This window comes from Mesoplodon bidens, assembly GCF_964165515.1.
Source record: "Mesoplodon bidens genome assembly, chromosome: 6".
Taxonomy (NCBI): Eukaryota; Metazoa; Chordata; class Mammalia; order Artiodactyla; family Ziphiidae; genus Mesoplodon; species Mesoplodon bidens.
This window is the reverse complement of record NC_138162.1, coordinates 6676745-6690506: the sequence shown is the minus strand read 5'-3', so window position 1 is coordinate 6690506 and position 13762 is coordinate 6676745. Positions and strand designations below refer to the sequence as shown.

General features: G+C 57.0%; 1 protein-coding gene and 1 pseudogene across 2 annotated transcripts; both read right to left on the bottom strand.

The window, feature by feature from the left end:
- Positions 1-5198: 5198 nt before the first annotated feature.
- LOC308619244 (uncharacterized protein C9orf50) lies at positions 5199-11721 on the bottom strand. Its single transcript, XM_081237876.1, has 8 exons — positions 11149-11721; positions 10823-11045; positions 10604-10720; positions 7577-7775; positions 6979-7037; positions 5935-6096; positions 5625-5781; positions 5199-5297 (listed from the first exon to the last, which is right to left on the bottom strand). Exons 1-8 carry the CDS (start codon positions 11687-11689, stop codon positions 5256-5258), a joined length of 1500 nt encoding a protein of 499 aa, XP_081094002.1. The 5' UTR covers positions 11690-11721; the 3' UTR covers positions 5199-5255.
- Positions 11722-11889: 168 nt separating this feature from the next.
- LOC308619175 (small ribosomal subunit protein eS1-like) lies at positions 11890-12756 on the bottom strand (annotated as a pseudogene). Its single transcript has one exon. The product of its transcript is annotated as a small ribosomal subunit protein eS1-like (transcript).
- Positions 12757-13762: the final 1006 nt, after the last annotated feature.

The following is a 13762-nucleotide window of genomic DNA, read 5'->3' as shown; positions in this document are numbered from 1 at the left end:
ACGGGAGAAGGAACAGAACTGAAGTGTGGGCAGAGTTTACCATTGATAGGCAGCCTGTGTATGCTGGCTACAGTCCTGCCCTCCTAGGCCTTTCCCTCTGGGCCAGAGGAAATCTGGGGCTAGTTTTTCTGGAGGAGGAAACCCTCACCTCAGCGGATGCAGCTGCCCTGTGCTCTCCTGCACACCTGCCTGTACATCCCTCATCACAGCACTTCTCACTGACTTCTTATCTGGAGCTCAGCTGTGTGACCCTGGGAAAATGACTTAACCTCTCTGTGACCCGGTTTTTTCATCTGTAATATGGAGCTAAGGGTGTGCCTACTTCACAGAGCTGCGCCCTCCTTCATGGATCAGTAAGCTCTGAAGCATGGCAGTCTTTGGACCAATGTCTGTACAAGGACCTGCTCGATAGCCTTTGTCGCTGTGCCTCTGTGATCTCCGGCGAACTCTGAGCTCCATGAGGGCAGGGCCCGGGTCTGTCTTGCTCACGTGGATTCTTGGTTAACATTATGGAATGGCTGTGGGCTGTCCGAAGTTACTCAGAAGCCATTCTGGGGAGGCATCGTCCCCTGGAGAATGCACACTAGGGATCTGGGCTGCCTGGGCCAGCAGGTTCCTGGAAGAAGATTCTTTGGGGTTTGCTGTGCCCTGCAGCTGGGGGAGCTGGAAGCCAGCCCAGAGCCCAGATGGGGGCTCCCTGCGAGCTTGCGGGTGTCACCGCAATCCCCAGGGCTGCCAGGTGCAGACAATAAATCCGGAAACCCTGGCGGGTGAGTCATTAAGGGTCCCCAAGGCCTCATGATGGGAGATGGCAGATGAGCTGCCCCCGGCTCTTTGGGTCCAAGTGCCACCATTCAAGAGGGTTCCAGAACCCAGTGATGGGTCCAGTCTCTGCTGCTGGCTCGGACTCCACCCAGCATCCGAAGCTGGCTCCGATGGGCCCAAACGGCACAGCGAGCATCACCAGTGTCACCCCCTTTCCTGAGGCTGTTTACAGGGGAATGTTGAGGCTGGTGGAGGTGGCAGCATGCATTGTCTCCATGGAGGGGTTTGATGGCCCTCGGCAGGAGCCCCTGGAAGCTGCAGACCATCTGTCACTTAGGGCATATTTGGGAGGGAAGGACAACAGGACCCCAAAAGGCAGAAATGTCAGGGAAAGGGAGGACGTGGCAGGGCGGGGCGTCGGGGGGAGTTAGGATGAATGGCACAGACAAAGGCAGTAGGAATGAGCAGTGCGCAGCCCCACGTGGCCGGTGCAGAGTGGGGGGTGTGTACGTGTGCCTGTCTTGGCTAGGGGAACTCCAGCCCTTCCTCCTGCCTCATCAACAGCCCTCCTGGGCCCCTTGCCCTACCCTGACCCGTGCTAAGAATCGTGGCACCAGCCTCGCTGCAGGGCCTGTAGCAATCACCTCCCTTCCCGTGCTCTTGGTCTGCTGTCTGGGTCTGACCATGCCTCCATCTCACTGTCGTCAAAAGGCCCAGGTGTCCACCCCGTGCCCCAAACTGTGGGTTTGGTCCCCCCTCTGTGCCCCCAAAGCCCGGGCCTCCCCTCATGGCACTTGTCACTGTGTCCTGCAATCGCCCATTTGAGTCCATGTCCCCCACCAGACTGTAGCGTCCTGAGGGCAGGGCTGCGTCTTACGGTGCTCCCAGGGCCCAGCGTGTGTGTGGCACACAGTAGGTGCTCACCGAACTGCCGGCAGAATGAAAGTGAATGAGCCCCTGGGGCAGCTCATGTCCCCAGAGCCCATCGTGGGACCGGCTCTCTCGGGTTCCATGTCTCCCGTGGCACCTCATTGCTATCCGAGCTCGGGGTTGGTGGGGGGCTCTCTGACCACGCCCCTGTCTGGAGGCAGCGCTGCCCTCCCACCTCCCCGCGGGTCCAGCCCCACCCTCTGGGCAATTCTTGAGGCTTGCGGCTCACAGGACCCTTTGCTCCTGTCCTTTCGCTTGCCAGTCTCCACAGCCTCCGCAAACACCACCTCCAAACACGTCTCTCTCCCTCCCTGACCTTGCCCCGGTTCTCCCTGCCCCCAAGGTGCCCTTCATGCAGGAGGAGGGACCCGGGGCAGGAAGGATCCTCCAGACCACCCTGCTTGCCCTGGGGCGAGGGAGCCCCAGGATTGTACATCGTCCGCATCTCTTCCTGCTGAATCTGAATCCTGACTCCAACCCTTCAAAACGAAGTGACCTTGAGAAAGAGATGAACCTCTCTGGGTCTCAGTTTCCCAGCGACAAATGGTTGTGAGAGGACAGGGGTGTGGGTGTCTGAAGGCTGGGCACTGGCATAGGACAGGCGTGGACCTGGTCCCAGCTCCGGCTCCTGCGCTTGGCATGGCCTGGGCAAGACCCCCTAACTTCTCTGGGCCTTGGTTTCCTTATCTGCAAAGGAGCCAAGGAGATGCCCTTGCAGCCGGTGGAGAGGCCCCGTGAGGTGGGGACCGCCGGGAGAAAGGAGCAGAGATTTTCCTGCTTCTCCCATCACTTCCTTCTGCCCTGGGTTGGGAGTCATTCCTCCCTCCCCGCCACCCCCAAAACTAGACCAGCTCCCACTGCTCCCCAGCCTGGGTTGGCCCCGGTCTGCCCATGGTCCAGGGCCGGGGTGTGGGTGGCAGATGGAATGGGGTGCAGGCTGCTATTGCTCAGAGTGATAAGGGCAGACAGGAACTGGAAGAGACCAGTGGGGGGTACGCCTGCCTTGCCCACCCCCAGAGATTCAGGGGGGCTCTGAGCTTGTAGGCAGCAAGAGCTGGGGCACCAGCCCCAGCCACAGCCACTTCCCCAGCCTTCCTGCCGCACTGCTCCCAGGAGCCCAGGCGGGATTGGCCATCTGCCAGCCCTGAGTGGAAATGTACCAGCGAAAAGGACCCTGCTGGGGACCCTGGGGAGGGGTCCATCCCCTCCCTGCAGCAGTCCCTCCCCTCCACTCCCCCTTCTTGGGCACCCCACATTCAAGTTCAAGCTCTGCCTGCAGAGGGGCAGGCGCATGTTGGAAAGGTCTACACAGGGCTGGGGTGGAGGTTGCATCTGCGGCCTCCAAGGCAACAAGTGGACTCTGGAATGTCGGGGTGCAGTCGCTGGGAGACCCTAGCTGGGGAGGATGTGCACGTGTCTTCTGTGAGTATGTGGGGTTTCTAAGTGTCGTGGTGTGAGTCTTTGCATGGGTGTGGGTGTGGGTGTGGAGGTTTGTGGTGCCTATCTGTGTGCATGTGTGACGTGTGTGTGCGACGAGTGTGTGGTGTGCGCGTGGGGCGCGTCTCCGGGGGCCTGTCTGCGGCTGTCCCTGCGTGTCCCTGCGTTTCTGCTGGCAGTGGCGGGAGGGGAGGCTCGGGGCTGCCGCTGAAGGTCCTCTTGACACAGAATCCATGTTTGTCGAGGAGGGAAAGAGAGCGCGGAGGGAGGAGCGGGGAGGAGAACGGAGAGAGGGAAGGAAGAAATGGAGGGCTGGGGCGGGGGCGAGGCGGGCGGGGAAGGGGCGGGGAGCGGAGGGGTCCCCGAGAAACCGGGCTGCGGGACCCCGCGTGGCCGCCCGCCGGGTTCCCATCCCCAGCCCACCGGGCAGGTCCCCGCCGGGAGGCCGCTGTCCGGCCGCCCCGCTTTGGGAGCCCCGACGCCGCAGGGCCGCCCCCTTCCCCGCCCCTGTGCGCTGCACGCGGGACTCAATCTTCAGTGCTCGCGGCTGACGGCGCTGTTGCAAGCTTAGCAGTATTTTGGTTGAACAACGAAAAGCGAGAAAGAGAAGTTGGGGGTTGGGGAGCCTCCCCTCCCCGCCTCGCGGTCCGGCAGCGAACTCGGGCAGGTGGAAGGAGGCGGCGCGGCGCAGGGCCGGAGACGCGAGCGCCGCGCGAGGGGAAAAGTTTCCGACCCTTTAGCAAGAGGCTGAGAAGTTTCGGCCGCGCCGGGCGGTGCCAAAGCCAGGCCAACACTGCCCCCGCGTGGGCGCGGCGCGGCGCTGCAGCCGGTGGCCGGTTTGGGGTCCGCGGCGACTGAGGCTCGTAGAGGGCGAGGTGGGCTGTGCAAGGCCACGAGGAAAAGGTGCAGTAGAATCAGGCCTCCTCCGGGACCCGCAGGCTCTCCAGGAAATAGAAGTACTGGGGGGGCGTGGGGGAGGGGTGAAAGTCCAGAAAGGGGGGATGGAGGGGATAGGTCATCCCAGGAATCGAAATCCCACTGCACTCCCCAGTGAAGGGGAATGGTAGCACTGCTCCATCCCATCCCCACAGGGTTGGTAGATCCGTGGCCTTTTCTGGAGCCAGGGCCCTTCTTCGAAACAGTTCTCCCCCATCCACAACCCGTCCTGGCCCTAAAATCCCCACGGCCGGTCCACCCCAAATCCCAGCCTTTGCTATTCAGCACTGCGTCTGGGTGTGGATTCCGTGGCTGTTTCTTCACTGGCCAGGAGGTGGCGATAAAGACCTCGATCCCGGCCTTGGCGAGGGGTTGGAGCCAAAGCGCTGCTTCTAGGAGACAGGGGAGGGGGCCAAACTTTGCCCAGCAGTGGGAACGCAGGTGTGTGGCAGGGCCAAACCTGGCAGACAGGCAAATGGGGGTGGCACTGCTGGGTCAGTGCAGCGGTCAGAAAAGCTCCAGGCAGTTCCTTGCGCCACCTTGTCTTGCGCCACCTCCTGTGTGACTCTGAACACTGCCTCCCTAAGTGGGAGAGAAACATCTGACCCCTGCCCACCCAGATGCTTGCCCTCCAGGGACCAGATGAGACCCTGGCCTGGGGAACACAGAAGACAAATGTTTGTCCCTTTGGCCACAGTCTGGATGCCCTCACCCCACAGGGGAGGTCTGCAAGCAGCCTTTGGTTCCCGTCAAAGATGGAGGCTGCGCTGGGGGAGGTTGGGGCAGGTGCCTGTTTCAGGTGTGGGCTGATCTAGGTTGACAGAGGCTTGGTCCCAGGTTTGAGGTGTGTGGCAGGGTCTCCCACCTCCCAGAAGAGGGGCTCACTTGGAACAAGCCTGACCCCTGAAGATGCCTTGCCCGCCATCTTCATCGAGCTGTGACTCCACCCCAGCCCTCCCCCTGGCCCAGGACCCCCAAAGACCAGCAACCAGGAGAGGTTTGTAGGGTGAGCCCTGACAGCAGATATCAGCCACCGGGGGTGTGAGTTTATTTGTGGGTCAGGGAAGGCCTCTCCTCACTGCTCACCCGTGTCCACACCTGGGCTTGGGCACCAGCAGCCATTCACCTCTGAGCGCGATGTGATGTTGATGGCAGGAGAAGCTGGTGCCCCTTAGGGCGGCCTTGTTTCAGGACTGTGTGTGCAACACCAAGCTGGGCAGGAAGGACTCCTAGAGCGAGAAGGAGGACCAGCTGGGCGTTTTGGGGGCCTCTGGGCAGGAGATGGGGTTCCCTGGGCCCAGGGGGATTCTACACCACAGCCCGAGGGGGCAGGCACTGTGGTCAGCCCCATTTTACAGATGCGGAAACTGACATGAAAAGACCCCACCGATCGACAGTTAGGAGCTTGTGATCTGAACCCAGGCAGCCTGGCCTGAGAGCCCACCCCTTAGCCGAGCACATACGGGGGTTTTACCCAGAACCCTGGCCACCCCACTGGGCACCAACCCCCACCAGGCAGGGGGGCTCCAGGTGGCTGGCTGCCAGCAGTTGCTCACTAGCTTCTGGCTCCAGGAACAGGGCGATTTGCCCACCTGCTCCAGAAAGGTTTTGAGGTCCCCCCGCTGCCTCTGGGTGGTGGGCCTGGGGATGATGGGCAGGCTGCTGTTCATAGAGGTGTCCTCAGAGAGGTGGCCCTTCGGCTCCAGCGTGGACCTAAGGGGGACAGGAGCCCATGAACTGTGTGGACCCTGAGTCCCAGGTCTACCCATGGCTGGCAGAGCCCTCAAGGGCCCAGACCACAGCTGGACAGGGAGGTGTACAGGATGAGGAGATGCATGAATCCCATCCCCTTCCACAAAGCCTCACAGGCCAGGGAAGTTCCAGCCGATGAGTTGGCCGTGGTGTCCTCCTTGGCCCTGGGATACAGGGCTTTGGGCAAACTCTCCAGCCATCTCCCGACACACCTGTACACCTGCTCCGATGTTGCTGACCCGCTGGCTGTCCTGTTCTCGAGGATGCCCTGCTGGACTGGAGGAGAGAGAGCACGGGTGAGATCTCCACCCAGGCGGGGCACCTATACCCCCCTCTCTCCTCCTCCCTCTGGCAGGCAAGATCTGGCAGAGTCCTGTCTCCATGGCAACCCAAGGCTCCCAGTGCCTTCTGGCTGCCTCCAGGGAAGGCTCTGGTTTTAAAACTATCCTGCATGACTGTTTCTGCCTCTATTACCGAAGCTGTGCCCCCTACCCCCTCCCCACACCCCCACTCCTGCTTCAGCCCAAAATGGGCCCCATTTCCCACAGTGGGAAGGCCAGTCGTCCCATCATGTAAATCCAAGAGACGATGCTGAGAATCCTATGGGGATGGAGAGTGTTTCCTGTCCAACAGCTGCCCCTCCGGCTGGTCAGGAACCCCGAATTCCTCAGGATGGAAAGGGCTGGGAAGCAGCCGCTGAGCTCCACTCTGGTGTTCTGGGGTATGACTACAGCCCAGTGGCTGACAAGGAAGCGTCTCCCATGCCAGCCAACTGCCATTCCCAAGAAACTTTCTCCAGGTGCTCCCTTTCCTTGGATTCCCAGGGGTGGCCAGGGGGCACTCTGGCTTCTCTTTTCAGCTGCTGTGTCATCTGCCCTCAGGGCCTTGGCTGCCCAATCAAACAACCAGAAGTTGGGCAGAATTGCAGATTCCACCTCCAACTTCCTGTGACCCTGAGGGGGATGGGTCGGGTTCCTTCTGAATCAGCCAAGGTCCTGGATTTTGAGGGCTTTGCCCCCAGCGAGGCTTTGGGGCAGCCGTTCCCTGAAAGCGCACACAGTGGGTGCTTAATAAATAGATGAGGCTGTTGGACTGCTGGATCCTGAGAAGAGAAGGGGCTGGGCAGATGGGGAAAGCAGGCCTTAGGAAAGATCATACCAGAGCAAAGACGTGTATTCTTCCCGCCTCTTGACACCCACTTCAGAAAACACTGGAAACTGTGCCAACATGAACAAAGCTCTGCCTAGGAACCTGGGCCTGGTGGTTGGTTCCTAGCTTCTTTGCTGGACCAGGCAGTGCCAGCCTTCCATGGAGGTGTGACCTTCTAGAACTTTCTGGGCACCCCCCAAGCCAGGCCTCTGAGGTCTGCCTTCAGGGATACGGGAAAAAGATGCTTCGGGTGCCTTTGTTCCTACCTTCTCCAGCCCCTGGAGGCCACGTGTGAGGTCTGCAGGCTGAGGTTGTGGGTTCCAAGGTGGGCAGGTACAGCATGTGGGAACCCTTGGCAGTGAGAAATCCTTCCGTGGTAGCCAGGCCTGGACAGCCACTGTTTCCTGGGCCACAGCTGCAGCCTTGGGACACCTCTGCTGGACCTCAGACCCTCTACTTGGTCCTTGAAGGTCACCCCAACAGCCTCCAGAGAGGCCCGTTCAAGGGCCTCCTCCACCGGATCAATGGCCTCTTGGACTTTTTGGCTGGCCCCTAATTCCCAGGACCCAGGGCCACAGCCTCTGCTCTTCAGGTTTCAGGCTGGAACTTTCTGGAGTCCTGGAGCTCCTCTTCCTGTCTGCTCACCTGCACAGCTGCGTTCCCAGTAGCGGAGCGCCGTGTCCCGTAGCATCTCATCTGCAAACCGCACGAGGAAAGTGCAACACCACCTGCGGTGCCCTGAGCCTTCCCCCGAGGAGTTGTGGGTGAGCACGGCCTTGAGCCTGGGGGCCTGTGTAGCGTGGGGCCTGGTGAGAGAGATGAGAAGGGCCTGAGCCCCCAGCCCCCCATGCCACCCTGACAACACACATCCACCAGGCTGGAGCTCCCTGTGGGATCCTGACAATCACAGCTGGCCTCTCCTGAGCACTTCCTGCCCTTCAAGCAATGGCTTGTAACAGGCATCAGCCCACCAAACCCACACAACTCTGTGAAACACGATTATTATTCCCATTTTACAGATGAGGAAACTGAGGCACAGAGGGTTTTTGTTTTTCGTTTTTTGCAACTTGCCCAAGACCGCACAGCTGGTTAGGGGTGGAGCCGAGATCTGAATTCTGGTTCCAGAGCTGGCTCTTATATCAAGCAATTCAGCAGAGACAATAAGGATATGAACTCCGGAGTCAGGCAGTCCTGGGTTTCAATTCTGACTCTGTTGAGCCTGAGTTTCTTTGTCTGTAAAATGGGGATCATTGTTGTGCCCACCATACAGGGTTGTGAAGAGATGATAAGGACTGAAAAGCACCGTCCCCTGCACCACCACCCAGGCCAGGGTCTGCAGGGCCAAGGGTAAGCATCTCTAACTGAGAACTGTTCTTATAATCGTCAATTATGCCCCTTCCCAGTCTTGCGACATGGGGCAGACTGCCCTCAAGTCTCCATTTTACAGTTTTCCCTTTTAAATTATGTACTATGTATTGTAGACACGATAATAGCATCCTTATAAGAGTCTGGTGAGTATCAAATAACACGTGAGGCATCTGGTACAGGGCCTGGCAAGGAAGGGGCCTGTGCTCAATAAAGGGGATCTGTTATGGTTACATTTATTAATTTCAGCCTCCAGAGCAAGGCTGCAGGAGGGCTTGCTTGATTCTTCCACAGCTCTGTTATTCAGAAATGCCACATTTGACCTTACGTACAATGCTTATTGATATATCTGACTCCATTTATCTGACCACATCTTTATGTCTGTTTGGACACAGAGGGGACGCTTTTCATAAGCCCATTGAAGAGCCAGGCATCCAGGAGATGGCCAAGACAGTGTCAGCTACAGGCATTGGGACCTAGTTATGCAACAGCTGTTTGCTTATCCATGCCTGCTTGGTGCTGGCCTCAGGACCAGCCATAGGCTTGTCCCAGCTGTGCCCACTGGTCTGAAATCTCAGCTTCTCCTCTCAAATGCTGCTGGAGCGTGTTCTAATGCACCCAGCTGTCCCCAGCAGGGCCTACTAGGGAAACCCACACACCTTAAGGTGCTCAAGAATTAGCTCTTGAATGTGAAACACTGTGAAGGTATCCATCCCTGTTGTTGCTTACATTCAAGATAATGAGCTCCAGGGCTTCCCTGGTGGCGCAGTGGTTGAGAGTCCGCCTGCCGATGCAGGGGACACGGATTCGTGCCCCGGTCCGGGAGGATCCCACATGACGCGGAGCGGCTGGGCCTGTGAGCCATGGCTGCTGAGCCCGCACGTCCGGAGCCTGTGATCCGCAACGGTGAGAGGCCCGCATACCGCAAAAAAAAAAAAAAAAAAAAAAGAGAGATAATGAGCTCCATACTCTTATTTATTATATCTTATGAGAAGTCGTGTGTTTATTTGGTCTGATTGATTTAAAGTTCCTGGGTTGGCAAATGTGTTTCCTTTCTGGCACCTACTTTGATCCACTGGTGGTGTCTGCCTGGAGCACTGTGTCAGGAAGGGTTCTGAGGCTCAGTGGGGGAAAAGTGCTGTGATCAGTTAGTTCTGTCTGCCATGGGTCCAGGATGAGAAGGAATGGCATGTCTAGTGTATTTTCTCTCCCTGGTCTTTAAACTCATGGCCAATGCTCTTCACCTTTCATCCATGTTTAAGCCTGTTTAAACAGGAGGATTTATTTCTGCGTTCTTTTCCCCCTCCATTAGAGCTACAGCATCTAGGCCCAGTTAAGCTCTAACACCCAGGCTCTTTCTACCCCCACCCCTTATTTTACTTCCCCCAATATTTGACATATAGTAAAAGCTAATAAAGGTTAGAGGAAGAAATGGATGAGTGAATGGTGGGTTGTGTGAAAGGATGGAAGACTGGGTAGCTGGGTAGGTGGGTGGACAGATAGATGAATTAATGAAAAGGTCTTTTTTTTTTTTTTTTTTGACCACACCGCTTGGCTTGCAGGATCTTAGTTGCTGGACCAGGGATTGAACCTGGGCCACAGCAGTGAAAGCGCCGAGTCCTAACCACTGGACCGCCAGGGAACTCCCGAAAAGGTCTTAACACAAGGATTGGATCTTAGGAGGATGGGCACATGTATGTATGCACAGGTGGGTGAATGATTATGTAGATGAGTGTGTAGACTTGTACATGGCTTCAAGACTAAAAATGGATAGCATCCTGGATTTACAAGTGGATGGAAGGATTGGTAGATGATCAGTCCCTGGATTCATGGGTAGATGGATAGAATTGTGGGAATTTGGGAATAGCTGGATGACTGGCTGGCTGGCTGGCTGCATACGTGGATTAATGGATCAAGAGGAGACCTGATTCATGGGTGGATGGATGGATGGAGAGATTCATGAATAGGTTTTTAAAAGACCTGGTTCACAGATAAGGTGTATTCAAGGGTGAATGGGTGAATGGGAGAATGAATATATGAATGGATTCATTGATGAATTATGAAGGTGTTGGTAGAAGACCTGATTAATGGGTGGATGAATTCATAGATGTTGATGGATGATCCTTGAACAGGTTGAGAGAAGACCTGATTCATGGATGGACACACAGATGGATGAATAGGTGGACAGATGGATACATTCATGGGTGAAAGGCAGAGGAAAGAAACGCTCTTTCTCCCCACTCCCCTACCCCATCCTCCCATAACGCACTGATTGGTCTTCTCGACCGTGGTGAATTGTGAGTGATCTCTCCTGAAGGGCCCCAGGGCAGGTATCTGATGGAGCAAAATCTTCTTAAGACTATTCTTGAAGTACAATGACTGGCCCCTTGAAGACAAATAGGCCACACCTGCCATGAGTGATCAGGGTCCCCCACAGTCAGAGCATTGATGACAACCCTGTCCCCACCAGCAGGTCACTGACACTTACCCCAGGTCTGGGAGGAAGGAGTAGCAGGGACACTGAGGAGGACTTCCAGAGTGTTCTGACCCACCCCTTTGATGTTGTGATGCTGAGTTTGCTGGGAGCCAGGAGGAGGTGGAAATAGTTCTGAGTCTTCTCTTGGGGACAATCCTTACCAGGCTCTTCCTGGTTGCATGGCCTTGGGCCTCAGTTTGCTCATCTGTACAATAGGGGCAGTGGTAGACCCGCCCTCAAGGGATGGTTGCCATAGCCAGGACTCTGCCAGGCATACTCTGCTAACACTGTCATTATTCTATGCCTGGTGGTGGGACCCCCACAGGAAATGACTCAGCCCCCCACCGTGGGGGCCGTAGGGGCCTCCCTCCGTGGTCGCGGCTGCTTCGCAGACTCAGCCCTGAGCTGGCGCAGGAACTGCCAGGACCGGCCGGGGAGGAACTCTCCTAGGAGGTCGCCCAAAGAGTCGGGGTTCTCCCTGGCCGAGCCCGTGCGGGGGTCCTCGCACTGTCCAGGCCCGGGTCCCGGGTCCCGGGGCTCGCCGGCCAAGAGCATGGGCGGCAGCAGCAGCGACCTCAGCCCTGTCCGGTTCCGGGCCGCCCGCTGGGCCACGGTGGGCAGGACGGGCAGGCGCGACCGGGGGCGCCTGACGCCCACCCCGGGATCCGAGGGCGAGGACTCACACGCGGGGGCCTCCCACCACTCGGCGCCGCCCTCCGAAGCCCTGGAGTCCCCGGAGGCCCACGCGCCAGAGGCTGCTCGGAGCTCGGGCAGCAGCAGCCTCGGCAGCAGCGGGTCTCTCCGTCTACGATCGCCACCGCCGGGGAGCCCCTCGGGCGCCACCTGCTGGGCACAGGAGCTGGGCCGACGCCGGGGCATGTCTGGCCCTGCGCTCAGCTCAGGGCATCCTCAAGCCAGTGGGGGCGGTGCCGTGTGAAGTGGAGAGGAGGGCGTAGACCAGCCTCCTTGCCGTAGCGCCCGGAGCGGGGCAGCGTGGTTCGGGGCTACTAGCACCGGCTCGCCAGACAGTAAGTGGCTTCAGGCTAGAGCGTCCGATCCTGTTTCCTCACCTGAAAAACGGTGACGGTGAGAGTACCCACTTTTTTTTTTTTTAATATCACAAATGAGGTCTTTTATTTGTCACCATTAAAAGTCTGATTTTTAAACAGATTCCTGGACTGGTGGCTCATATCCATCAGCTCGTTCAACTTTAGCACCTGTCTCGTCCCCAGTAGCTTTTCCAGAACTACTACCTTCACCATGTAGCTCCATGAGTTTCCCCAATTCAAACTTGGGCTTCTTCAGCATTTTTACTTTTCTAACAGACATCATGGAGTGGATAAATAGATTGGCAGGCCTTTTCTATGTCTTTTCCAATGCTGCCTGGAATCAATTTATTGACCACCTCTTTCAAGTCATTTGTCTGCACCTCTCGGGTCACGATTTCCATCATCTTGCGGATCTGGCGGACCAGCTGGTGCTGGGCATAAGAGGTCTTCCGAATCTGTTGCGTTTTTTAGTAAAACCCACACAGAAGAGACGAAGCAAATAACCATCGGTAGTCTTGACATCAACGTGAGCTTCGATCATGGTCTGCCATTGTTTGACCGTGGAGCACATTTTGTCACGGGTAAGATCCATGCCATGGAAGTTAGTCAGGCTTTGCCCTGAACATCCTCAGTAATAAGCTTGAATTTTCTAAATGCAACTTCATCATTCTGCAGATCAGCAAGGCTCACTTCAAACACACGACCCTTGAGGCCATCAGATGCGATTTTGGTTCCCTGAGTTCTCGTGACTAGTGTTTTCCCAATATTTCTTACATTGAACATAGCTGGTCAATCTTTCTTAGAAAATGGGTCAACCACTTTCTTCTTGGCTCCCTTTTTACCGCCTTTCATAAGGCGCTTGTTCTTTCTGACCGCCATGGTGCTGCTCTAAGAGCCAAAAGGCAGTACCCACTTTCTGAGTTACTGTGACGTTTAAATGAGCGAGCACATGTAAATGGCTTAGAATAATGACAGGCACGTTGTACGTGCGCAACGAAGCCTAGCTGCTGTTGTTATTATATTTTAAAATTATTATGTAGGATTTAGTCTCAGTTCCACTACTTATTAGCTGTACCCTTGGGCAAGCCAATTAATGAACTGATCTCAGTGCCCTCATCTGCAGAATGGGGATAACCCAGCGCCTGCTCCTTTGTGAGAATGAAACAGCACCACATGGTAGAGAGCACTTAGCATCTGGAGTGTTCAAGGTGCTGTGACTGTTGTTAGCGCTGAGGTGGGCATTGGGAAACCTGGAACCAGCTTGAAAGGGTGACCTGCCCTGCAGCTGCCCATTCCTTCTGGAGCCCCAGAGTCCCTTGGGTGGGAGCTTAGTGAAAATACAGATGCCCCAGATTCCGATTCAGAGGTCTGGGGTGGGGCAAGACATTTTTAACAAACTCCCCCTTTGGGAGACGGAGCCCCAGCCCCGCCCCCCCATTTCTGACACTGGCGTCTCAGAGCCTGCTTCCTCCCGGCCACACCCCACTCCCAGATTGTTGTCAGCTCTGAGCTGGTTTCTAGCGTCACACTCATCCTAGTGGGGCTTTGGGGCGGGGCCGGAGACGGTCCCCTGAAGTTAGAGGCCCCTACCAGGTGGGCTGCTCCTTGGAAGAGCCCGTCTTCCCGGCTTGGTCCTTCTGCTGGCCCCTCCCTTCTACCTCCATGGCCTCTTCAGGGTCATTATGATCCACCCCTCACCCAAGGTGAAGTGGGCACTGAGGCTGGGGGGCAGAGGGCAGGGCTGTTGTGCTCAGGATGCCAAGCCGTCACAATGGAGCGTGGGACTCCTGGCCAGGACAGCCAGGCCCAAGCCAGGGATGGAGGGCCCTGGGTTCAGCTACCCTCTCTGGATCTGGGAGGCTCAGGTGGGTCATGTTTGGGCTGGGTGGCTTTGGAGGTGGAA

Excerpts from the sequence above, each read along its gene's own strand:
- LOC308619244 (XM_081237876.1), bottom strand. The coding sequence starts at position 11,689 with ATGCCCCGGCGTCGGCCCAGCTCCTGTGCCCAGCAGGTGGCGCCCGAG. Across the intron at positions 11,046-11,148 it reads TACGGCCCCCACGGTGGGGG|GGCGGGTCTACCACTGCCCC; the intron begins GCTGAGTCATTT and ends CCATCCCTTGAG. Across the intron at positions 10,721-10,822 it reads TCCTTCCTCCCAGACCTGGG|GGGCCAGTCATTGTACTTCA; the intron begins GTAAGTGTCAGT and ends TTTGTCTTCAAG.